The 26014-nt window shown below is 35.7% G+C and overlaps 1 protein-coding gene across 2 annotated transcripts; it reads left to right on the forward strand.

Moving 5' to 3' along the window:
• The first annotated feature begins 1202 nt into the window (after positions 1–1202).
• On the forward strand, positions 1203–25192 carry ptenb (phosphatase and tensin homolog B). Of its 2 annotated transcripts, XM_048169972.1 has the most exons (10): positions 1203–1909; positions 5294–5378; positions 7698–7742; positions 8027–8070; positions 8192–8430; positions 13936–14077; positions 18934–19002; positions 19386–19552; positions 21040–21261; positions 21398–25192. In XM_048169972.1, exons 1-10 carry the CDS (start codon positions 1831–1833, stop codon positions 21572–21574), a joined length of 1269 nt encoding a protein of 422 aa, XP_048025929.1. In that variant the 5' UTR covers positions 1203–1830; the 3' UTR covers positions 21575–25192. The 2 variants fall into 2 exon arrangements, with proteins under 2 accessions (XP_048025929.1, XP_048025930.1); XM_048169973.1 differs by lacking the exon at positions 18934–19002.
• Positions 25193–26014: the final 822 nt, after the last annotated feature.

Below are 26014 nucleotides of genomic sequence, written 5' to 3' on the forward strand. Positions count from 1 at the left end.
CAATAACCATCGTCACATGTAACAATCCGATCACTGCGCACCAACACTACCCTCTACTGGCAAAGAAGAGACAACAAAGAATGCAGGAAGATATTACACAATGGCAAATGGCATAGGCATAAAAAATATGGATAGGCCTACCATAAGTGAGGATCAAACATATCCAACATACAAATAAAACATAAATAAATTAGATACAGCACCAAATATACTATACAAATATAAAACTGTCTGCAACTGTAACATATTTTTAAAAATAAGATGTTTAAATACATTTGTAAGATTTATTGCATCCATAGATAAAATACGGAAGCAAATTATTTATTTAAAATATTTTTTCTCTTTTTATTTTTATTAGAAAGTGAAAACATTGTTAACATTTCTTTAACAATGTTCATTTGAAACCATTTAGAAAAGGCTGTACTGGAAAAGCATATGGAAATGTGACATTATCCACGAACTTTCATTCTATATTTTTCTGACAGATGGCGCTGTACAATAACGATTTGCCATCTGAAACGCAGCGAGAACTCTCCGTTCCGTCCTTGGGGGCAAAATGCACATTCGAGCAAATGGAACAGAACACGCTTATAACACTGATACATGGTTACATTAAATTTACATCATACGTTTGCGCAATTAATTTCTATAATTTCATTTCTAATTGCCAAATGATGTGCTTGCGCCTTTATGCAGTAACTTACTTTTCTGCTTGCGTAAGCATTTCAGTAATTTCCTGCCTTCTATTGCAGGGTAGTAGAGGCATTGGTGAAGGGGGGTAACTAGACGCATTCTGATATTTTCCCCGTATACAGTATTGTTTTAAAAATACAGCTACAGGTTGTTCTTTTCAGTCATGGTGTGCCAAACCAATAAATAATTCTTTCAAAGTAAACGAGAATGCTGGTGCGTAATAACTACATCGCTGAATTGAAATCTGATATAAAATATTGGAAACTTCCCTCATTTCTGTACGCACGTGACCCTGGAACAAAAAGTAGTGCGCTGTCTGTATTCTTCCGCTTGCTGTAACCATAAAAAATAGTTGATGTGTTTATTAATTTAACGTCATAACAGTTCAACATGTGTACCTAGTAATTTGTGTATTTATATTCTGAAATACAAAAAAAATAATTGGCGTAATTATAAAATGATGCATTCATGGGACTATTTGTCACAGCGGATGAATATGTTGTCAGAACGTCACCTTTTTTCAATGGGAAGCCATGATGGAAGTTTGAGAGTTTAACAGGGGAGAAGTGAAGGAAAGGAACCGGATTGGAGACCGTTCCTACGCGACATTTAAATATCGAGGTTTTAATTTCTTGGTGGAGGCTGTCACCTTTCATTTCATGTGTTGGAACCTGGGCATCGTGGATTGTTGTATGTTCGATGGCTTTTATTTTTTAAGGATGTGTAGACGAGCTAGCGCGCTAGCCGTTGAAGCTAGCGGCTAGACGGGGCGCGAGCTGAGTGCGAGCGGGGCTCTGACAACCGTGGAAGCGCCCGGAGAGGATCCTCTCTCCGCCTTTGCGCTCAATCACGGCGGCTACGGTGCGACCAGAGACTTGTCGTGCTATAGAAATTCTGCAATTCGAGACGTGGGAAGTTGCTTATCGTTTTACCCGAGGCTCGTCTGAGCCGAGGAGGGCATTTTGGAAGCCGGGCCTGTGGTGGTTTGGAGCGAGGCCCTTGATGAGAGAGGCACAGCAGACTCCATTCTAGCTAGCAGGGGGACTGCGAAACCAGCAGAGCATAAAGACGACGTATCGTCGGAAAGCAACAATACTCCCTCTCACACTAAAAACCCTACAGACTCCTTTCACAGCAATGGCTGCGATCATAAAGGAATTTGTCAGTCGAAACAAAAGGAGATACCAGGAAGATGGGTTCGACTTGGACTTGACCTGTATCCTCTTTGATCAATCAAATGTCCCTGTTCTGTCTATTGTGTAGAAACCAGTGTCTGCAATGAAGGTAATGGCTTGCATCTTGTTCCAAATCGAGAAATCTCAGACGTTTCATCTGAAGATACAGGGGGAAAGGAGCGTTTGCTTGTTTTAAATGATTTAATTTTTTTTTTTTTTTTTTTTTTGCTGCTTTCCAAAAACTATTGGCACTGGCACCTAGTCGGCGACTGGAGCTTGACATGATCTAACGTTAGATCTATTGGTTTTTGTTACTGGATCAAGTCGGTGCTGTATAGATTCATGTCAGTTGTCAATTTAACCAAGTTATCGAGTAGACGGAACCAATAGACTGCACGCATACTTATTTGTACAGTTGTCATTTGTACATTTTTTTTCTGGGCTTGTCCGCAAGTTGTATATGTAAACTACGATGAAAGCAACGCCAGCGAGGTTGTGAGATGTCATTTTCCCCTTCTTACGTAATCTGATATATCGATTGATGGCGAAACACGTTCATTTCAACTCAGGGCTTCTCGCTCGAAAACTGCAGTTTGGGGGTTTAAAACAAAAGATGCGTCGCGTAGAGGTCTTGCTGGTTTATATAATGCGATGGATTAGATGAAATACACAAGCAGTGTCACACAAAGAGCCATTGCATCAGCTGCTCGCAGAAAATAGATCTCGCGCTCAACTTGGGTTTAGTTTTGATTGAGCAAAAATGAGTCCGTTCACACGCTTGCGAACAAAAGGAAACGCTTTTGTACGTGTGAAGTATGTCTTTTTCGTAATCGCAGGAAGGGATTCGAGCAGTCTTGTTAAAGAGGACTCCCTCTGTTGCGCTTTATTTTAGTAACGTCATTGATGCCTGCTCACTGTTATGTGGCATATGTCAATGTCATTTGTGACTTAAGCACAGCTACGTTGTTATTTGGTGCTTTATATTCTTGAAGACGAAGTGCAAAGCATATATGGTTTGATAGCTTGTTTTATTTCAGCTGGATTCAGTGTTATTGAAGATGCTTGTTGAGGTTCAGTCATAGTCCTTTTCACCTTCCTGCCCTATTCATTGTTGTCCTGTGATATACAAAAAGTCAGGTGTAAAACATTAAGAAAAAGGTCTGGAAGGACAGTTAGAGGGCAGAATAAAATTATTCCAGAGGTGCAATTATTTCTGTAACACTATAACAATGGCAATAGGAATCTACCCTGCTTTTGGTGCATGTTTTGTCAAGAATTTTGAAATGTTAAGTGTATTTAAACAAAACAAGGATGCTTTTTTGCTTTAGATTTAGTGTATTACATGAGTAACCTGTGAATGAATTGATTGAATGGACATTGATTTGCCCCTCTGTTCAGATGGCGTGTGGGTCCACAATATTGACACATTGCGTTGCATCATGCTATGCACTCATTCTTTTTAAAACACAAACACACACTGTCAGTTGAAGTGGAATGCAGGCCTCTAAATTCTCAAAGTAGTTTTCAAAGAAATATGATGAATGACTTCATTCTGTCAGGCCCTTTTTATGATACTGATAAAGCAACACGGTCCACGACACTTGATAAAATAAAACTTGAATGACCGCAATTCCTTAAATATGTTTAACAGACTTTAACTTACCATTTTTTTTATATAACTTGTGTAAATTTATCCTAGATTAGATTAAAATTGGCACAACGCATCTATGGATGGAGACACTGGCCTTATGAACGCTGTACAACTATTGTTCTTAAATGTACACAGAGCTTAATGATGTTTTTTTTTTTATTCATGAATAATAGATTTTTAATTTTCATTAAATTAATAATTATTTAGATTTCTAATTTTAAATATAAGCTTTACATTTATATTATATGCTATAGAGTTAGGCTCAATCATGGCATACATTTGTTAATACCCCCCATTGAATCTTGACTTTCACAAATTATTAATGATAGCTGAAAAAAACCCAGCATTCAGGTCATAGATAATGTTAATTTGGTAACTCCAAATATTAATGTTTGTGAGAAATAACCTTTTTTTTTTCTTTTCTTTTTATTTAATTGTTGAGCCTTTTAATGTTGTGACCAGTTGGTTCCATGATTGCAGCTCATTTACAGTTATTCATGCCATGTATCTTAAGAGATATGGTCAGATTCACTGTGACAAAAGGTCTTGCTGATTTGAATTTGGATAATATTGTGCACATATCTTTGTAAGCTAAATGTCTTTGGTATGCAGGTTTCTGCATATTTTGGTCTGACAATTTATATAGGGAACGCAAAAGCAACACATTTGTGTTATTGATGAATATCCTGACTGCTTGAATTTTACAAGATCTGATGTTTACTAAACACGTGCGTTTCTGTTCAGTGTGTTTCAGACTTTAGTTTAAAGAATCCTTTTGTCTTCTGGGCCATTAAAATGCAGACCCATAGCATGTTTTACAAGTTAACATGCATATTATGTGTCATGGGTATGAATCTCTTAGCATCCTAACCTTTTAATGTTTTATAACTTGATTTTTGGGTCTATATATATTAAAATGAAAGATCTTTCTATGGCTTATAAGAATCATACCATCTCTGAGCTCATATCCAGATAGGTGTCAATTTGTTTTTGCTGAAATGTCGTTTGCCTGATCAGGAGTGAGAACCACATGCTACACCATCTGAGAACACAGGAAGACATTTCTTACCGTCATCTAGTCCAGACCAGATGTTTCTTTTTTTCAAGAGCTTTCTGTCAGAAATCATCAAATGATTTTATTGTTGGAGAGAAGTTGTAAAAAAGGATACAAATTTGCTGTCAAATTAATGTTTTTTTTATTTCCAAAGTTACATTTTGAAGTAAATATGAATAGTCTTGAGTTTCTTTTTGGTAGATTTTTTCTGCTACTATCAAACTACTGTAATTCATCTGCTGTATCAGGGTCTGATTAGATTGTCTTTAATAATAAAGATCTGCACGTGTATGTCAGGCTCAAGGAGTGATGCACTCGTTATGGAAAGGTGAGGAAGGAAAGTGATTCCAGGCTGGGTTGAGGCACAGTGTGATTTATTTAGTGCCCCTGTGTGGCCCTCTGGGTTAGAGGTCTATGCATTGGTCTCTTACAGCGAGAGCCATCTGTTCTATATTACCCAGAATTCTGTTATCTGAGCTCTCATTGCACAACTAAAAAGTAAAGCACTGCTTTAGTGGAAATGCTGAAGTTCTCTGCTGAAATGCTGTGCTGCTCTGCATTATTCACTAACATTGTAATAATTGTGTAAGACAAGCAGCCAGTAGACTTTATAAATAGGTTCATGTTTAATCAGATGATTGTAGTTTTTTTTTTTTTTTTCTTGTCCATATCAATTTCCCTAGAAAGACTTCTGTAGATTTCCTTAATGCTGCTGCCCAGATATATATCCTAATATTATTGCCATGGGCTTTCCTGCTGAAAGACTTGAGGGTGTCTACAGAAACAACATAGACGATGTTGTTCGGTAAGTATTCACTTTGTATTGTCTTGGGAGATTTGGTCAGTATAATCTTTCCCTGTCTGTGAGTCACTTAACATTTACAACCCATGTTGTAGCAAAAAAAGCTAAAGCTGCTGTGGTCTTTACAGCTGTGTTGGACTAGGCCTGTTCTAAACCTCTGAAATTACCTCTTGCACTGCTTTATGAGTTTGCATTGTGGTGGTCACATTCATTTATGTTTTAAGAAATGTCTAACTAATGGTAGACACAGCAGTGTGTCATTCCACAGTCATGAATAAATGCATTTGTGATGTAAATAGTTCGAGAGTAAATATTAACCTTGTCTGTGCAGAAAAAGAAGTCTTTTCAGTTTAAAAATAATGGTTTTGCTTAATTTCTTTCCAACAATTAAGTTCATTAGACATTTCTTTTCTAGTCATCCGTAGTTTCTGTGACATTTATTTCTGAAGCCCAAATTATACTACGAAATTTCGTCATCAGAATAGTATGTTTGCTGCCCGATTTTTGTAACCGCTCAATGAATTTGTTTTGCACTAATCAGTTGTTCCACAAGGTGACAACACTGGCCTTGGCTGTTGTTTCACAGTAGAAAACGAAACTAAAGTGACAAAACAACAACAACAAAATACCAGGGACCACAACACCAGCAGACACCCGCATTGTGTGCTTGTGTGAGGGGTCATGAGATCGATAAAAAATGGCTTTGTATTCTGTCATAACTTCTGGAGAAAAATAGCGCAGACACTGGACAAAGATGAAACTTTCTAGAGCGTGTGCATCGACCGCCTGCTTTCGCGCACGCTATCAAATGGAGTATATTTTGATAGGCTATGGGTTCCACTGTGTGCATATGCAAACGTACACTCGAAACAAACAAAGCGGCGAAATTACCTGTAGATAATTTTCTTTAGGCAAAATCGTGCATTGAAATAGTTTGGCACAATTTGTAGAGTGTAGGAAGCAGGGATGAAACGATGCATCCGGAACCAGCTGAAAATCGATTAAAACGTGACGATTCAAGTCGGCTGCGATGATAAATGAATCGCGATACATTTGAGGGCGGGGGTTTATATGAGTGCATAGCTGAGGGGAACTGACTGTGTTCTGAAAAGTTTATGGTAATTTCTTTTCATCTTACTTCTGTACAATGCATTTTAAAGTAGTTTTAGCGCACAGTGCTACTTTGTTTATAGCGGTAACCATGGAAGCGCTGTATTACCGCTGTTCCATAAGCGCCACCTGCTGTCAAGACAGTGAATTTGCGTTGACATGCAGTCTCCCTGCTGTTAAGAAGTTTTATGTAGTATAATCACAAAGCTAAAGTCTAAACATTGTGTTTTTGCTTCAGTGTTAAAAATTATACAGTCTAATTTAAATTAAAAACAGCTCATGCTGCATGTATGCAGCATTTTTGTTGGGATCGTGATTAAAATGCAATGGTTGCCTCTAATTTTAAATGGCTACAGATAGTTCAGCCTGTAATAGAGCAAATAAACATGTTGTTCATGCACTCATATGAAGAGATTTCTTTTATAAGTATTATTTATTTATTTATTTGATTTAGGATTTGTTTTAAAATTTCAATTTAGTTTTGTTTTAAAGATTTTTCAATTTCACAAAGAGAAATGCAGCATTTTGTTTGAGAAATGATAAAAAGACACTTTCTCATTTAAATCTCATTCTGTTAAAAAAAATCATGTGAAAATCGAATCGTGAAACCAGTATTGTGAATCGTATCCAATCGTGAGTTGAGTGAATCGTTACATCCCTAGTTGGAAGACACCCTCATGTTGTCCCAAACCCATAAGAGTTCTGTTCATCTTAGAAACACAAGATATTTTTTGTGAAACCTGAAAGATTTTATTCTCGCCATTTAAAGTCTGTTCCACCAAAACATTGATGTTTCAAAATGTTCATAAAGAGATAAGTAAAAGAAATCCATATGAATCGAGTGTTTCAATCCAAATCTTCTGAAGTGACACGATAGCTTTATATGATAAACAGAGTTAATTCAGGCTTTTATTCACATAAAACATTGATCAATGCACATGCATAAAGGACATCAAATATGGTAAATCTAGTGGTCAGTCGTACTTGCTTGATGTCGAGAACCAATGAGGTTTGTTTTCTGTCATGCAAGCATGTTTGAGCTTGGATTTATTAACCTTTAGAAGCATCAGTTTTGATGGAGGGACAGAAATCTATCAGATTCCAAATAATAAAGGATTTAAAACAACATGAAGGAGAGTAATTGAGTTTTTTTGTTCAAGGGGTGAACTATTTCTATAACAAAAATTAAATGTTTTTCTCCTCTTTCTGCAGATTCTTGGATTCGAAGCATAAAAATCATTACAAGATATATAATCTGTAAGTTTAAAAAAAGTTTTGTAAATGGGTTTTCATTTAACTGCTTTTACTGTTAGAGCATTTCCAGTTTGATGTTATAAAAGCAAAAAAGCTGAAATAATGTTCAATTGAAAGTTAAAGAAAACAAGCTGTTTGATCATTGTGAATGGAGGGCATTGTCATTGCACATAGTTCTGTTATTTAGCTAAGAATGTTCTGTTGGTTTTGGCATTGATGCAAAGTTCTTAGCAGAAAAGTGTTACATTGAACTTTTGTACTTATCTGTTTTTCTTTGTATTGTTTAGATGTGCAGAAAGACATTACGATACTGCCAAATTTAACTGCAGAGGTAAGATGCTCGGATTGCAGAAATCAGCTCTTTACAGATGGCTCTGAAATGTGATATCTTTTTTTTTGTGTGGTAATGATGATGAAGGTCTCTCAATTAACTCATTATTTCTCTCTTGCAGTTGCACAGTATCCGTTTGAAGACCACAATCCTCCTCAGCTAGAGCTTATTAAGCCTTTCTGTGAAGATTTGGATAAGTGGCTCAGTGAAAATGACAATCATGTGGCTGCCATTCACTGCAAAGCTGGAAAGGGACGTACGGGTGTCATGATTTGTGCGTACTTATTACACCGAGGCAAATTCAAAAAAGCACAAGAGGCTCTGGACTTCTATGGCGAAGTTAGAACCAGAGACAAGAAGGTAAAATATATTTTTGCTTTGTTTCTTTTTCCAAAAAACTCTTCTCACTAAAGCTCTGAATTGTTTTTGTATAGAAATGTAAATCGCAACAACAAACGTTTTGATACATTTTATCTTTTTAAAGAATTAGTTGTAATAGTCCAATGCCTGTTAGAACCTGTTTTGATTATCTAAAATGATGACACCACAAGCTTTGTGATATCATTAAAGACAACATGAAATCACATTCCACCCTAATCACTTTTACGTCCCTAGTCTTACTGTGAGAGAAGAAAGGTTTTCAGCCGCATCAAATTGTAATGTTTTTTGTATACTGATGAAGTTACACCAAGACTGTTCTATAAGTATTATCATCATATTAATAATATCATAGCCTAATGTGTTTCGATCCAGTCAAGTCCAGATGAAAAAAAATCAGCAATCAACTTTTTCAGCGGCCTTTGTTCTGGAAGTATTTTTCCCTTTAATTTCCCATACAGATTTTTTGAAAAGTATTTAAAGAGCTCTAAACCAACTACCTGGTGAATTACAAGCCGAAAAGTATTTGAAAAATGGACAAAAAGGCTTCAACAAAATCATATACTATCAATTAACAACCTTGTAGTTATTTATAATCTGTCCTGCCACAGTTGAACCGAAAATATTTTAAAGTCCCCCTGCAGTCGATAATTTTCTCTTAAAACTTATCTTTGATAGTCACAATTAAATTTTTTTCCTTTGAAAATATTGTCGTCATGCCTTTAAAATAGCCTGAATTTAACTCTACACCCTTGCTTTTACAAAACACAGTTTTTTTCAAAAATATTGATATTAAATATCGATACTGAGATATCTGAAACGATTACAGTACTCCTTTTCTGCAAATTGACATGCACACACACACACCCATCTCCTCTCACTAACACTGTGTCTACACCAGACGCGACCCTTGTCGCGTTGCATAGTGCTGCGCTGCAACAGCTAAAAGCTGTATACATTGAACGTGACAAACCGACCATTGCAAAGCACTTGGACTACATCAAAAATAGATCTGGGAGTATATCACTGACAATATCACTGATTATAATGTGTTCTATTGTCTTTTGATGTGTCACATCACTGCGTAGACACGTGTAACTTGTTTCATTCATTCCAGCTGAATAGTGTTTGTGTTACAGGGCCTGAATTTAGGAAAGGGGTTGCGGGTATTGTGCATAATTTCTTATTCAGGTTTGCAGGTTTCACACTCGGACCAAAAGCACGCACACCCTTGATCTAGCTGATTAAGCCTCCTCTCAAACAGCTCACAAGTACCAAATTGTTTTTTTTTTTTTTTTTTTTTTTTTTTTGGCTTGTTGCGCTAAAATTTTAAATTATGTCAAAATGCCTGTCTTGGCGAGTATTCAGGTAAACGCAGTCAGTTTTGGACTATAAATTTCATTTTTACAATCAAGACTATCCAGTGTTATTTTTTACATTTGATTACTTTAATTTCTGTAAATTCAGCTTTTATTTCTTAGCTGAATATTACTGTTAGACCCACCTGAAACCCACCTGTTTTTCATTTGTCTCTTTATTCTATTGTATTTATTTGTGCTATCATTTGCCATTTGTTCTTATTTTATTACTGTTTACTTGTCTTTTTATTTGTAAATTTAGTTCAGAATTTCAAATAAAGCAACAAAATTACCCAAATTATTAAAAAACATGAGACGATAATAAAAATATGTATATGTATTTTCCCCATAGTATCAAAAATGGTATCAAATAGTGATATTTTTCAAAGTATTGTATAGAAGTTAGAAATTCCATTATTGTGACAACATTAGTATACGCGGATACATGAAAGTGCAAGTTAGTCCTCACCTCCACACAATCACACTTGCTCGGACTACCTGATCTACTCGATCAACTGTAGTAGACGCTACACAATGGCAAGTGGAAATACTGGTTTAATTCAGCCATATATGTTTGAAACAAACTGATTCAGAAGAAAAAGAGGAAGAACAAATTATACAGGCAAGCCTGGTTCTACGGGCATGCTTGAGGGTGCTAAGCACAATCAAATGTAAGCAAGAGCACCCTCATTTGATACTGTAATAATATCATATCGCCGAAACAGATTTCAGGGTTCCTACGCAGTTTGGAAAAGTATGGAATTTGAGTAATTTCCAGGTCTTAAAGTATGGAAAAATATTTGTGTTTCCAGACTATTGGCTCTATTCAGTTTTCTAATTTATCCTACCTGCAAAATTAGCCGTTTTGATTCAAAATACGTCATTTATATGAATTGTTTAGATCGGAAGAGTTTTTTTTCGGGGTGAGTGTGTGTCACAAGATTCTCACAAGAATCAAAAATCGGCTACTTTCCCCATAGACTGGAGTGAGTCGCGATCTTTCTTGGTGCTCTGTGGCATGATGGATCGCTGTAGCGCTCGTGAACCAACCATCTCTTCCACTTTACTAGTTACAACACAAAATAAATGTGATTGAACATCCTCAGGTATGTTGAAAGATACAGTACAACTTACCGAAATCTGTATCATGTCACATGCAATCGATCAAGCAGTGTTTCAACTGCAGAAAGACGTCAGTAAAACAGCTTGTAAAAATATCACATTTAGCCTACCTCAGAAAAGCCGTTTAATGTCCAAAAACTCATTATTCGGCTACAAAAATGAACTTTGAGAGGAGCATTTTGTTAAATATATGCACACTAGGCTATTGCATATTCATTGTATTTGTACTTAACATGTGCTTCGATATTGAATGTATAAATCCGTTTTATGACAGCCACCATTTAAATGTTTAGGCCGACATAAAAAGAGTAGAAAAATAATTGTCTTTAAAAATGTATTATAACGTTATTATAAAAGCATCCTTATGTGTAATTTAGCCTATATGTAAGTAGCTTACAAATCAATTTTAACCTAATATTATAATGATGTACCAGCTTTGGTTCCATGTATAATTTACAGCATTAGTTGAGAGATTTTTTTTTTTTTTTCTTTGAGGAAATTTGCCATGTATTGTACCTGATGGGCCCCAAATTAATTAATACTGAATCAAAGCTAATCAAATCAAAATCAAATCGCAAGCTTCTGAATCAAAATCGCATTCAATTGTTGTTGTCAGAGTGCACCAGAATGCTTTGCTTATATGTTAAAATCACAAAAATCTTCTCCTGGGGGAGGATGTCCCCAGATCCCCTAAAACTATTTAGTTCCTACACGTCACCTTTTTCACCTCTCTTCACTTTGCAGATATGAATTTCTAAAATATTAGGGAAACTGTCATACTGCGCTTGTGGATAAATCACAGATCCTTCTGCGATTTATCCATTCTGCTCTGTGTTTGCTCTGTTGTTGACATTGGTTGTTGGTTAAATAACATTGGTTGTCTATAAAGTAAATGTATCGAATTAATAGACAAATTAAATATTTACGCCTATGTAGCGAGTGGTATGATCGGAAAGGGAAACAAAGTAAGTCACTACGCCACCCTGTTAAACAGGGAATATATTAATACTTGTAGAATAATCCCCAACAAAAGTCACACAGGTATGTGGTTTTAAGAAGAGAAGGGCCTAGACGTGAATACTAAATACAAAACTTTTATTTCAACAATCAAACACTAATTTAAAAATCATTAAAAGACTGTAGGACCCAGCCTACAAACATGAAGCAGAGAAAACCGAAAAGGAGACCGAGGCTTACCAATGGCAGAAATTGTTTGGAAGTAGGTCTGGAAATTTGAGTATGGAAAAGTATGGAATTTTGAAATGGAAAATGTGTAGGAACCCTGAGATTTGGTAAATGCTCCAGAACATATTTGTGTTTTCACTCTGGAGAACATCAAATGTTTCTATTTACAATGTGTTTTTGCAGCTATGAGCAATGTAGCCAATCACAGACATGTTTGTTGATCTCAGTGGCCAATCAGGGTTGTTTTAATTTAGTCAGAATCTACTCCCCGCTCAAAACGCCTGAAAAGTTTTTGTTCGGCATTGAGTTCTGCGTGATCGTGAATCCTCTCATCATAACAAAGTGTAGACATGAAGTAAATAGGAGGTTTATTATGCAGTATAGACAACTATATTGATTGTAACACTTTGTGAGATTGTGAACTGAGATGAGAAATTGTAATTGTCTTTAGCACGCTTTTTTGGCTACATATAATACATTCAGAAATTAAATAAAATGAGGCACATAAGGGTTATTCATATGATTAGCCTTTGGCTTGACTATATTATCGAACGGCTAATAACGTGTTGCTAATATTACTTTTCTATTTGCCATCTCGAAGTCGGACCGCTGCCTTCTAAAATTCAGCATCTCTTAAAATAAGTGCCCCATCCCCCACGTTCGACTCTATTGGTTACATGTTTGTGACAGAAGGAATTAGGGGTGGTTTCAAACCATGTCTTAACACACATTAAAAACAGCACATAGACATTTAAACAACATTAAAAACTTGATTTTCATAAACTTCTCATAATAACAGGATCTCTAACTTGGATTTTTGTGCTATTGCTTTGTCAAAGTATCTGTCAAATGAACAAAAATCGAAAGCACAATATGACTTGGTGCCCTGAAGTGCTGCAAACTCCATCTCTGCATGTGATGTGAGTTTAACGTCCATTTGGGAACTCAACGAGCACCATTTATGCATTTTCACAGTTGCATAATTTCTAGCATTTTTTGTGGCTAGATGATTACAGCATTTCGCTAGATTTGTAATGAGATGTGTTTGTAAACCTGTTTTCACAAAAATTGCCAAAATAAAAGCTCAGCAGCAGTTTTCCAGCAAAATAAAAGCTGAAGTCTCTTGCAAACAAGAAATTTGAAAAAAAGAAATTAAGACAAAAAAAAAAAAGAAATTAAGACAAAAGTATTTGTAATTTTCTAAATAATGATTAAATATTTATTTATCTTTACAGTGCATTTGTTTTACATTGTCAATATGTTAAAATGGGTTAATAATGTAAAAAAAAATTATTTTTAATTAAATTGTTTATAAAATTGTTTGGCTTCCTAAAACACCAGTATGAATGTAATGTTGATTGAGACTATATCACACTATATCATGTACAAAAAATTTCATTAGAGGGACCAAGGTTCCTGCTTCATAGTCTTACAAAGTCCTGTGTGATCAAATCCGTTCCCCTATAGAGAAAATGAATGGGATTTTTAATCTTGGAACCCAAGACTGTTGCATCCTATACTCTTGAGAAAACAAATGGTTCTTTATTGGCATCAGTGATTCCATGAAGAGCCTTTAACATCCATGGAATCCTTTACATTGCACAAAAGATTCTTTAGATTTAAAATGTTTTTTGGGGAACCAAAATTATTGTTCTATGGCATAGCTTTAAAAAAAAAAACCTCCCTTTTGGAACCCTTATTTTTAAGAATGCATTATGGAAGTATGTTGTAAATGTGTCATGTTGCCTTTAATAACTCAGATCTGGTGTTGAGATCACAGAGGAGATGTTTGCATTAACACTGTGGGTTTGCTTTTTCACAGGGAGTGACTATTCCCAGTCAGAGACGATATGTGTACTACTATAGCTACCTTCTGAAGAATAAGCTGGAGTACAAACCTGTGGCCTTGCTCTTTCACAAGATGGTGTTTGAGACAGTGCCTATGTTCAGTGGAGGTACCTGCAGTAAGTGCTCTTTCTCTTTTGTCTATCCGGCACTGTTGTTTATATTTTGTATTATCATCCATCTCGGGTGATTAGATCACAAGTTTTCAGGTGAGATGTGTTGCTGTATACACCTGGTATTAATTTGCACTTCACATGTGTCTTGACTTTTCCAACATTGTTGATCAGGTATTTTCTTTTAAATGTACATGTACTAGGGCTGCTCGATTATGGCAAAAATCATAATCATGATTATTTTGGTCAATATATAAATCACTATTATTTAACATGATTATTGGTGGGAGATATGATCAGTCTTATTTCATGAGTAATTTTAGATATTAAAATTTCACAATTATTCGATAGCCTGCTTCAAAAACTAATAGGTTAACTAAAGTAAAATAAAAGGTCCTCAAAACTGTTATAGAAGACAAGTGAACTGTCAGCAATACAATAAGAGCAAAGAAACTAATTGCAAACAGAATGGACAAATAAATACAACAGAACAAAAATACAAATTAAATAAACAGTGCTTTAAGTTTTAAGGAAGATGTACTAACAATTGTATTCAGATAAGTAATAGCCTACAACAGAAACTGAATAAAGTAATCAAATGTAAAATAACACACTATAGTCTTCACTGTATACATTAAAGGGTTAGTTCACCCCAAAATGAAAATTGTCATAAATTACTCACCCTCATGTCATTCAAAACTCATAAGACTTTCGTTCATCTTCGGAACACAAATGAAGATCTTTTTAATGAAATCTGAGAGATGTCTGTCTCTCCATTGACTGCCTTTGCAACGAACACTTTGACGCTTCAAAAAGATCATAAAGAGATCGGTTATCTTGTTTTCATAATCATTGGAAGCTGAAATTGAATATCAATTAAGGTTCGTTGCACAGCCCTAACACGTACCCTGAAAGTTTAAAACTCTTGTTTTAGTTTAGTGGATGAATAGGTTAGTAGTAGGTCCTTTGTTTTCCAGGAAGCATTAGCTTTTACAGTACAAATGTGATGTTGGCACATGCGATTCTAAGTACAGGCCATTTCACAAGGGATGTGCAATTCTCAAATGTCTGTGTTTCTCGATGAGATGCACATAGTAAATCACAGGCAGTTTGCTGGCAGCGCACAAGCAGTGCTTGTACACACAAATTCTTGCTGTTTTTGCGTGCCCTAGAGAACATTTATCTGAGTTGTTTCGCTTCAATTTCAGAAAACATGGAGACAATAATACTGGATTGTATTAGTTACATACAAGCTTCATATTATTGATAACAGAACTGTCTCTGAAAAGTGCCATACAGAGACATGCATATTAAAAATCTGTGGCATGGGAGTGAATAAATTGGTTTACAGATACCAAAGTATAAAATAAAGTGTAAGATTCCAAATTTCAGCCAAATTCAACAATTTACATTAAACATTTTTCATCAACACTTGACCCATTAATACTATCACTTACTATTCTATATATCTATTTAAAAAAAACCACATTGCTATGTGTGTGCTAGACTAACTGGGACTAGCACTTACATATTGTTGCCCTATTGTTGTTTTGATTGCTTCTATTATCATTTTTAAGTTGCTTTGGATAAAAGCGTCTGCTAAATGATTAAATGTAAATGTACTATAAATGTATAAATGACATATTAGGGCTTTTTAGTAACAATATTTTGTGATTTTGTTACTTTTGATATGAATCAGTCTCAGTTTTCAGATTGTCAGTTTCATAATGAAATTCAAACAATTCCATTTTGACACACTTTAATATGTAATAAATATAATACCAAATAAATATACCAATAAATATATTGTTATAAGTCTATTGCAGCCCATAGAACTGCTTGCAGGAAAGTTACGAAATTTAGCACACAGTTAGAGGACAGTCTGAACATTAACCACACCAATTTTGTAGTTTCTAACTCAATCACTCTAGTGCCACCAACTGTACAAATTTGCACTTCAGGTTTGTTAATAACTTGTTAACCGAAAGGGCTAGAAACAAAATTCATTTTTTCCCTCTGATTCTTTGGCCCAAGATGATTTGATTTCATTCAATTTTATTCTATCATGAAAATTTCATGAACCAGATCACCTTCAGACCATGACAACAAAAAGTTATGGAATGGAATATAGAGTTGATTCGTGAAACTGTTCTCGAATAACATGCAAACGAAGTGCCAAAGTTTGACAAAGTGCACACCAAAACGGACGTGAGGCTACACTGCCCTCCAAAAGTTTGGAAACACCTCTGGCAAAGTGTGGTTTTTGGACGATATCAGCATAAATCCTTATGATTTTTAGGTGCAAATACATTAAAGTAACGACATTATCGTTGAAGACCAGCAATAATAATTTTCATTTTGATTACATAATAATGGCAATATATACATATCAAAGTCAGACATGCCCCTTTGCCAGCTGTTATGCCTGGTCACTGATTTAAACTTGGCCCAGGTTTGAAAACGATTTTTGGGTCCGCACACCTTAATAGCTTCAACAATTGATTGCCAATTAAGTTTAGAATACAATGAACCAATTAGAAACCAGTATAGGTCAGATAGCTGCTAATTGTGGATATTTTGATGAATCGAAAATTTAAGTTTTTTATGTATAAACTGTTTATGTAATAAAATGTTTTCGTAGTTTGTGTTGTCCCTTATCAGTGCAAAATTATCACAAATTAAAAAGGATTCATGCCAATATTGTCCAAAACCCCACTTTTCTAGGGCGTTTCCAAACTTTTGGAGGGCAGTGTATATCTCCACAATGCTTTAGCGTATTCTGACCAAACTTGTTCTGCGTTATGAGTAAGTTGACCTGAGACTCTGTTTTTGCACAGTGCCACCTAGTGGTCAGGAGATATGAAAAATGACAATTTTTGCTTGTAACTTCTGAATTTGTGAAAAATGACAAAAGTATGCAGAGTTGAACGATACCCAATTTTCCTATATCAGCCATTTTGTATTTGCTATATTTTACCAATGCTTTGATTATTGTTACGAAACTCTGTATGTGCCATCGGCACCATGCCCTGAAGGTACTCAAATTTCGAGACAGCGCCACTTTGTGGTCAAATTATAATGAAATTTCAAAAAATGCTAAAAGCTTTTTATTAGTTTATTATTAGTTTGGCCTATTGTAATGAAATTGGTCTTATTAGATTCCTTGGGTCATGCCAAAAACATAGGGTGCATCTCAGTCAGCTCCCTATAGGGGGGGAGAGATGGATTTTGTGTCGATAGACAAAATCTTTTTCAAATCAACAAATTTGATGGCTTAGTGCGACTGTATCTCTGCAATGCTTTGCATGCAACGTTAGACAGGTAATGAACATCTAGCTAACATTTATAATTTATTTACATCTTAAATGTTGCACATAAGCCAACTATTTATCATTAATTTAAATAACATTAAAACATATGTCAGAAAGATGTCAGTTCTGCTGTTGTCCATAAATGGCAGTAGTGATGATGTACTATGAGGACATTGTCGTGTCGCCGGAAATACAAAAAGTCATCCGTGAGCCAGGGTCCTCATTGTCCTTACTAATGCCCAAATTCATGTACACGATATACTAATTCACATCCTAGTAATCTAGGGTGATGATTGAGACGCGTCACCTTATTCTGACCACACCACATTGATTTGGTCACAGCGCCACCTATTGTTCGAGAGTGATAAACCATTAAATCATATTACTATTGATTTTATATTTTTCAGCCATTTGCCTAAAATCATCTTAATACGTCTTTAATTGCTCATTGTTGCAGTTGGTCTGATGCTCCTACTAGCCATTCTGGCATGACTTATCGTACCGCCTTTGTTCTTGGCCCCTTAATTGCTGCTTGCAGCTATATTTCATTCTTGTTATGGTGCTAGGATGTCAAACTATCCTATAGGATGTGATAGGATATCAAATGATCCAATCGGCCACCTCTAAATTGCTAAATGTGGGCTATTAGGCATAATGGTATTAAAAATAATAACATCATGAATTTCTGTAAAGTTTCCTCCATTTATACCTTCATTTTAGTGCCGTCCACTTGTGGTCGGATCATTTCAGACATTAATACCAGGTGTATACAGGGTTTCTGGAACTTGAGATCAAATCTCTCTCCTCCCAACCCCACCCCTCTAAGCCACACACACACACACTTCTCCAGCGTTCACAGCTGCTTGCGGCTTACCTTTTTTGCTTCAACTGCTGTAAATTCTACTTTACAAATTCAAACTTCTGTCTTTTTCTATGCACCTAGACATTTAACCTTTATCCAGATAGATAGACCTAATGTACTTCCTGGACTATTATATGTACTTTAGGCGTATAGCTCTGTCGTATTCAAAGAAAAGTGGCAAGAATGTGTAAAGATTTTCCAGGCTGCTTTACTTCAAAGAGAGCCAACTCTTTACTTGGAGTGCAAGTTTGTCCAGTGGCGCTGTAGCACTGCATCCATGTCTCTCTGTCTCTGACTGTACCTCCTCCGGGCCCTATTCTGAACACGTTCTTGGTGACACTGACCAAGCCTGCCGTACTCGCTACAGACAGCTCCAGGATGGATCGTTCATGATGCTTTAGACAACCTACTGTGTAAAATCTGAACTGTATCCTCCATTATATTTTTATTTAACAACTTCATGTGTGAATTATTTTAAGAGCGTACCTTGTGGCTAAATGATGTTGCACTTACGGTTTCCTCCATAGAGTTTTTATGGCCATTAATATTTCAGTCCAGCTCTGTTAAAACTCTGCATACGTGTGTGTTGTGTATTAGCTCTGTTTAAACGTTTCTTCACCTCACAGTGCCCTCTCTCTTGCTTTGTCCAGGCCACTGGACAGTCTTTAATCTCCTTCTTTTTTTCCAAGGGGATTCTGCTGTAAAAAGCAAGAGTGAGCAGATTCCACATGGGTTCAGAAAAACCAATTGGCATTGGGGTAACATGAACTTTTTTTTTTTTTTTTTTTTTTTTTTTAAATATATAAATGTTTCTCATTTTCTGCTCTGTTAGCCTAGCCAGTGTTGCTTTGTAGAATGTGTTTGCCATGTACAAGTAAAAGCCCCTAATGCCACTTTTGGGTGGTCGTTTGTGATGTCTCATCCGAGGCAGATGGGAATCGTGGTCCTGGGTCAGCTGTTCTCAGAATAGGGCCCTTAGCATGCCACTGTTATTTTGTCTTTTCTGTATCAATTTTTTCTGCTGTTTCTGTTATTTTCCTCTATGCTTCTCTTCTGTTTCATGCTAACAGATATGCATAAGCTCACATTTTGTTTGTCGCACAGAGCTGGAATGGCAATTACACATTGTTTTATTTTGCAGATCCTCAGTTTGTGGTGTACCAGCTGAAGGTGAAAATCCACACCTCCAACCCAGCGAACACAAGGCGAGAGGAGAAATACATGTACTTTGAGTTTCCACAGCCGCTGCCTGTGTGTGGAGACATCAAGGTGGAGTTCTTCCACAAGCAGAACAAGATGATGAAAAAGGTATGTGTCAGTTTCCTAACAGCCCAGTGCAGCACTTTTCTTTATTGCATCTTCTAGTTGTAATGTAGCTTTGAAATTATAGTTAAAAGGAAGGATGAATATTTCATTTATTTATTTTTCTCAGTATTTCATCGGTTTTTTTTTTTTTAGGCATGACATTTTATGGTAGTAATGGATGTCATGTCCTTAATCTTATGAGTAAGAATAGTAAGAATAATTTATTTCATGGTAAGGGTATATATCACATTATAGTTCTTTTTGCTGGAAATTCAACCCAAATGTTATTATATTTTATCATCACTTTTATTTATATTGCGCTTTATACAATACAAATGATTTCAGTGCAGCTTTACAGTGAGAAACAGGAAATAATAATTGATGCAACCAGAATTCAAACAATTATGTAAAAAATAATGCTATATATTAGAATTAATGTATTAATATTAAAGTATTAACTAACATGAACTAACAATGAACTATATATATTTATTAATCTTTGCTAATGTTAATAAAACTACAGCTGTTTGTTAGTGCATTTAACTAATTAAAAACTAACAATTAACAAATACATCTTTGTAAATTTATTGGTAAATGTTTAACATTACAAAGGTTAACATTACACACTAATAAATAATAAATACTAGAAGTATTGTTCATTCTTAATGTTAACAAATGTTAACAAATGAAATTGTTAAATGTAAAGCGTTACCAGAGTTATATACAATAAACATTTTTGGTAAAGTGATCAAAAATACTACAGTACAAATGGAATGAAATGCAAAATGAATGAATACAAATGAGGTACTTGATCTCAATTTATTAAAATAACCTATTTTTGAACTTGATTGAAGAAATTAGTATCTCTGGCATCAGCAGCAGATCAGCTTCTTATGGTTGGGCGGTATAAAAACAATCATGTATGAGTAATTGGATATCACAGTAATGGTATATCATTATGTAGTTTTTTTTTTTGGACATTGAACTTAATGTGTTATGTATTACATAACCATTACTTATATATCGAGTTAAATACTTCATCTCAAATACAGCTGGTTCACGCCCTTTCATTTGTTTTAAGTCTGGCATCAGAAACTGCTGTTGTGGTACAGCAGAATCTCCACCACACATTCACACAATGTATTTCAATAACTCCAATTTACAACTACTGTACGTATATCCAACTTCACCCACATACATGGAGTACACATAAAGCAACATGGGAAATCTCCACTGTTTGTTTATATTGTTGCCAAATACAAAGTGTCCTATTGCCCAGTTCTAAACTGCTCAGTGTGGACTATAAGGCGTTAGGTATTCTAAACATTAATATTATGAATTCCTTTAAATATGCTTTGCAGTAATGTGTATTTTAAAAGCACTATACAAATAAAACTTGAGTTGTAATTGAAAACTTATTTTATAAGATTTTTTGCATTTTCTTTTATGTTATTACACTATCTTTTTATTTACTTATTTTTGTTAAATAGGACAAGATGTTTCACTTCTGGGTGAACACCTTCTTCATCCCTGGACCAGAAGAGAGCTCAGAGAAGGTTGAAAACGGAGGTTTAGTGAAGGAACTGGATGGAATCCAAACCCCAGAACGGGTAGAGAATGACAAGGATTATCTAATCCTGACTTTAACCAAGAACGACTTGGATAAAGCCAATAAGGATAAAGCCAACCGATACTTCTCTCCAAACTTCAAGGTGAGTTAAGCACTGGTGCTATTCAAATGCTACCAAATGCTATTCATTCAGGTGTTAAACTGTGGTTGAAGGCTCATCCAAAGTTCCAACGTAAAAATGCTCAATTGGCTAAAATGTTCTTTTTCCCCCTCATTAGGTGAAGCTGTACTTCACAAAAACAGTGGAAGAACCATCCAACTCGGAGGCCAGCACTTCTACATCTGTAACCCCGGATGTTAGCGATAATGAACCGGACCATTACCGGTATTCGGACACAACAGACTCGGACCCTGAAAATGAACAGTATGATGAAGAACAGATTACTAAAGTTTGAAATATTTTTATGGGAAGAAAAAAAGAAACCATACGTAATAGAGTTGTATAAAGGAGAAAACTTGAATATGAACTGAAAGCAAGTACTATTTTTTTTTTTTTTTTTTTTCCCCTCCCCGTGTTTTTTTTTTTTTTTTTTTTTTTTTTTTTAATATAAATCTTTTTCCTCAAGCAGAAGTAGGACACATGTCACACAAAACGGCACCAGTTTTAGGGACAAAAATGCTGACCAATTTTTCTTTTGTTCATTTGCCCCTCTCCATGAAGTATCAACACTGATGTTCCGTGGAAAACATCATCAGTAGCTATTATGTAAATACATGTTCATGCCGTAACACAAGAAAGGAAACCCAGTCAGGATGGGAGATCGTTTATGGGAGAAATCCAGTGGAGATCGAAATTTGCTGCTCCATCAACCTGTTGACACCAAGGCCAGTGCTTTAATCAGCATTCATGCCCCCATGTTTGTCCTTCTTTAGTCTGTCCTACCTACTGTGAAACTCTTCTCATGCTGCTGGAAGGCCGCCACGTGTCAGTCGGGCTCTGTTGTGCAGTGGAATTTCTGCTTTCATCATTATTACCACTACTAAAGTGGAGGTGGTAATGATTCTTTTAAACTACATGACACCTTGGCAGTAAACACAACAAATAGCTCCATGTATTATTATTATTATTATTATTATTATTATTATTATTATTATTATATTTTTTTCCTCTTTTTTTTTTTTTTTTTTTTTTTTTTTAATGCAAACACAACACAACAGGGTTGCAATAATGTTGATCGAAGGTGTGCATGTTATTGGAATCAGTTTCCATGTTGTAAAATAAATAGTATACAATGTTTTTCTAAAAGAGGTTTCTAAAGTCATTTACAATTTGATTGTATTTGGGAGGAAGTCATTGCCATCACTCCTTCTTCTGCAGATGGGATTTTAATCTATAAACAGTCCCTCAGTGGCATTTCATTTTTATAATTCACAAGTTTCCCTTTTAAAATTGGCACTTGTTTAAATCAGCTCTCACAGGATGGTTTTGTTTTCTGTTTCACTTCTTAAAGGTTCACGGTTTGAGCTCACATTAGCTTCAGTCATAAAACTGTTGTGGGATACGGGTCAATCTTGCGTGAGGGCTCCGCGTGGCCGCAGTTCATTACAGCGATCACGGGTCAGATCGGGTTGATGGGGTACAGCATCTCACGTAATGCATGTCAACACGGAGGACGCCCTTTTCTGAATGTATCAACCTTGGATGCAAGTTTTGATTTGAATTCAACAGCATTCCCATTGTTTTTCTTTCTTTCTGGCTGTGTCAGACATCAGATCTTTGGCTCCCTATAAACATGTTTGTAGCCTTATCGTGCATGATCTAATGAAATCTGTATCATTTATCCAGCAATGGTGCTTGCTAAACTGCAAACTTACAATGCACAGTACAGCCGTTTCGGAGTGAAGAACCTCATGGTGCAAGCATTCAAATGCACTGCGGTGCGTGCCGTAACTGTTAGTTGCACTTTGATGTGCGTAACCAATTAGTCTCCAACAGTTTGGTGTCCCTCACTAGCTAGAATTCATTTAGAATTTTTTTGTTTGTTTTGTTTTTGTGTTTTTTTTTGTTTTTGTTTTTTTTGTTCTTGAACAGGCCTCGTTCCCTTTGGAATGAGCATAGTGCAGCTACGGATTTTACACACAGTCTTGTGCTTGCTTCAGAAATATTAAAGCCCTATATATGAGAATATTTAAATGTATAATTTTCTTTTAAGCATGCCAAATCTTTTTTTTTTTAACACCTGGCTGATGTGGCCAGACCAAAAAAAAAAAATTAATAAAAAATACACACAAAAAAAAAAACCTTTCTCAGTCTCTTGGGCAAGAATCTTCACTAAGGGTAGTGAGTAAGCTGCCTTTCTCGTACTGTTAACGTTCAGGCTTCACTCTTCTCACCAGCCCTCTGCACACACCGTACATCTCGCCTTCCTTTAGAGAAAGATTACGTTTCCCTCATATGAGGAGGAGACCTGGCCTTCCTTCATGAGATTGTACACTAACCAATCCAGGAATTAAAGCAAGCCTATCAAGGATTCTCATTTTGTTTACATTTTATCACATCACTGAAAACCTGCCAAAATTAAGCTTGATCATTTTTGTTTTATAATTTTCTTTGTGTTCAGAAGAGGAGGCGGGGCCCACGGGAGGTATTCTTTGCCTTACTTGAAGTTGACAATGCTTACTCTTCTACTGCTTTGATACCTACCATTCTGCCCAAGCACTGACTTATTTAAAGCTACTATAATAGAGCAACATATTGTACTAGACATTTGCACTGTTACAGGTCTTTGCAGGGTTTCAGTCAGCGGTCCACAGTATTTGTTTGTTTTTGTTTTTTTTGTTTTGTTTTTTTCTCTCTGGAAATGCTTTACAGCAATCAAAAGTAGGAGAATAGAGGTGAAAAGACGTAAATATTGTCTCTGTGCATCCCAATAGAATCAAATGTTTTTATTGACTGAAAATATTTTGTTTTTTTTGTTTTTTAAGAAAGCATAAAATAGAAAAAAAATGAATAAAGCGACTATTTATGAAAGTATTCGTTAACATTCTGGCAAAGACCCTCTGCAGGTAGTCCTTGTAAATGTACGCTGATGTCTTTTGGATGTTTAGCGGTTTAACGTGACTCTACCGAAGAGTATCACATGATGAGCTTTGATTTGAAGGGATAGTTCCCCCCAAAAAAATGGTCGTTTCGTCACCCTCGTGTCATTCCAAACCTGTATGAATACAAAAGAAGATATTTTGAAGAACTGTTTTTGTTCGTACAATGAAACGCAAGTGTTGTTTTGGACCATATAATTAAAGTCATACAGGTTTGGAACAACAATGCTCATTTTTAGGTGAATTATCCTTTTAAGCCTCAGCCCATCTCTTTGAAATGTGACGCATCACCTGCCATTTTGACAATTTAGCCACAGTACCTTTACACACAGACCCTCAGACATCCTGTACGTGGCACGGTTGTGTGTGGAGCTCACAGGCAGCATGAAATTAATTTTCAGCTTTAATGAAAAACAAAACGTCTTCAAAGGTGCCAGTGTATATGTTTCACGTCACTCTTTCTTAGCTGATTTGTGCAATATGTTATGATGCCTGTGGTTGCCACAAAGTGCCTCTTGTTTACAGTTGAAGAAAAGAACTTGCTTTAAAAACTGTCGTATAGGACATCACGTCATGCGTGCGTGCGGATGGATGGGGTGGTACTGTGCACTAAATCGTCCAGCTAGACTTGCAGCAGGGGGCCCTTTGGACTTCGGCCATGCTCCATTAGAAACCATTCTCCTCCTCAGAGGGTTTTTACAGTCACGTAATGTAAACGCGGTATATTTTCGGTCTCTTAAGCAAACAGCCTTACTCCGTTTCAGCCTGTTCAGATACTATTGTGCTGTGCAACAGTTGCTCTGTGTGTAATGCCTATGCACTGAGAATACACAAACCAACCATGTATGAAATATTGTACAGGTAATCATGTTGCTCATACAAATCACATGTTTGTTTGTAATTGTATGTGTAAACTGCCCTTTATCTTAGTGTTATAAACTCCACATAAATCCAATAAAGTCTCATTCTTGTCAGTTTGTTGTTTTTGACAGCATTTGATATTTGTGCACTGAAGTTGCGTGGCATTTATTAGGGATGAATTCTTTTTTTTTTTTACATTTTTTTTTTAACGATAATTTTCAGCTTTATTAACTTTATTTTAGTGCACACTAAAAATGCTGGGTTGTTTCAACCCATGTTTGGGTCAAATATGGACAAACCCAACTGTTGGGTTTAAAATTTCAACTTAAAAAAAAATGTAAACCAATAGTTGGGTTTGTCCATATTTGACCCAAACATAGGTTGAAAGAACCCAGCTTTTTTTTTTTTTTTTTTTTTTTTTTTTTTTGTGTGTCCTTGTTACTCATTACATGAAGTTATTATAGGAATAACTATTAATAATTACATGAAACTAACCTAAAGCAAACCCTAAGCCTAACTGTAGTAAGTAGTACTGGTGTTGTAGTCAAGGCCAAGATAAGACCAGCATATTCATCTGAAAGATCCATATTTACTGCCTGAGAAAACATATACTTCATCGATTATTACAATTAGAATAAGACGTATAGAGCTTTTACCAATCAAATAAAATCACTAACAACTGCAGAGGTGGCACAGAAGATGCATCTGAATTGGTACAATTACAACTGCATAATAAATAATGTTGAGATTTATGTTTTAAATATAACATTTTGTTTATTGAATCTTTGGATAAAATCTGTATCATGTTTGCAAACTTGCTCATTTCTGTGAAAACGGCCTTGCTTGTGTGATATTGCTTATGTAATATACACCAATCAGGCATAACATTATGACCACCTTCCTAATATTGTGTTGGTTCCCCTTTTGCTGCCAAA

The sequence above is a fragment of the Megalobrama amblycephala genome, linkage group LG20, assembly GCF_018812025.1.
Source record: "Megalobrama amblycephala isolate DHTTF-2021 linkage group LG20, ASM1881202v1, whole genome shotgun sequence".
Lineage (NCBI taxonomy): Eukaryota > Metazoa > Chordata > Actinopteri > Cypriniformes > Xenocyprididae > Megalobrama > Megalobrama amblycephala.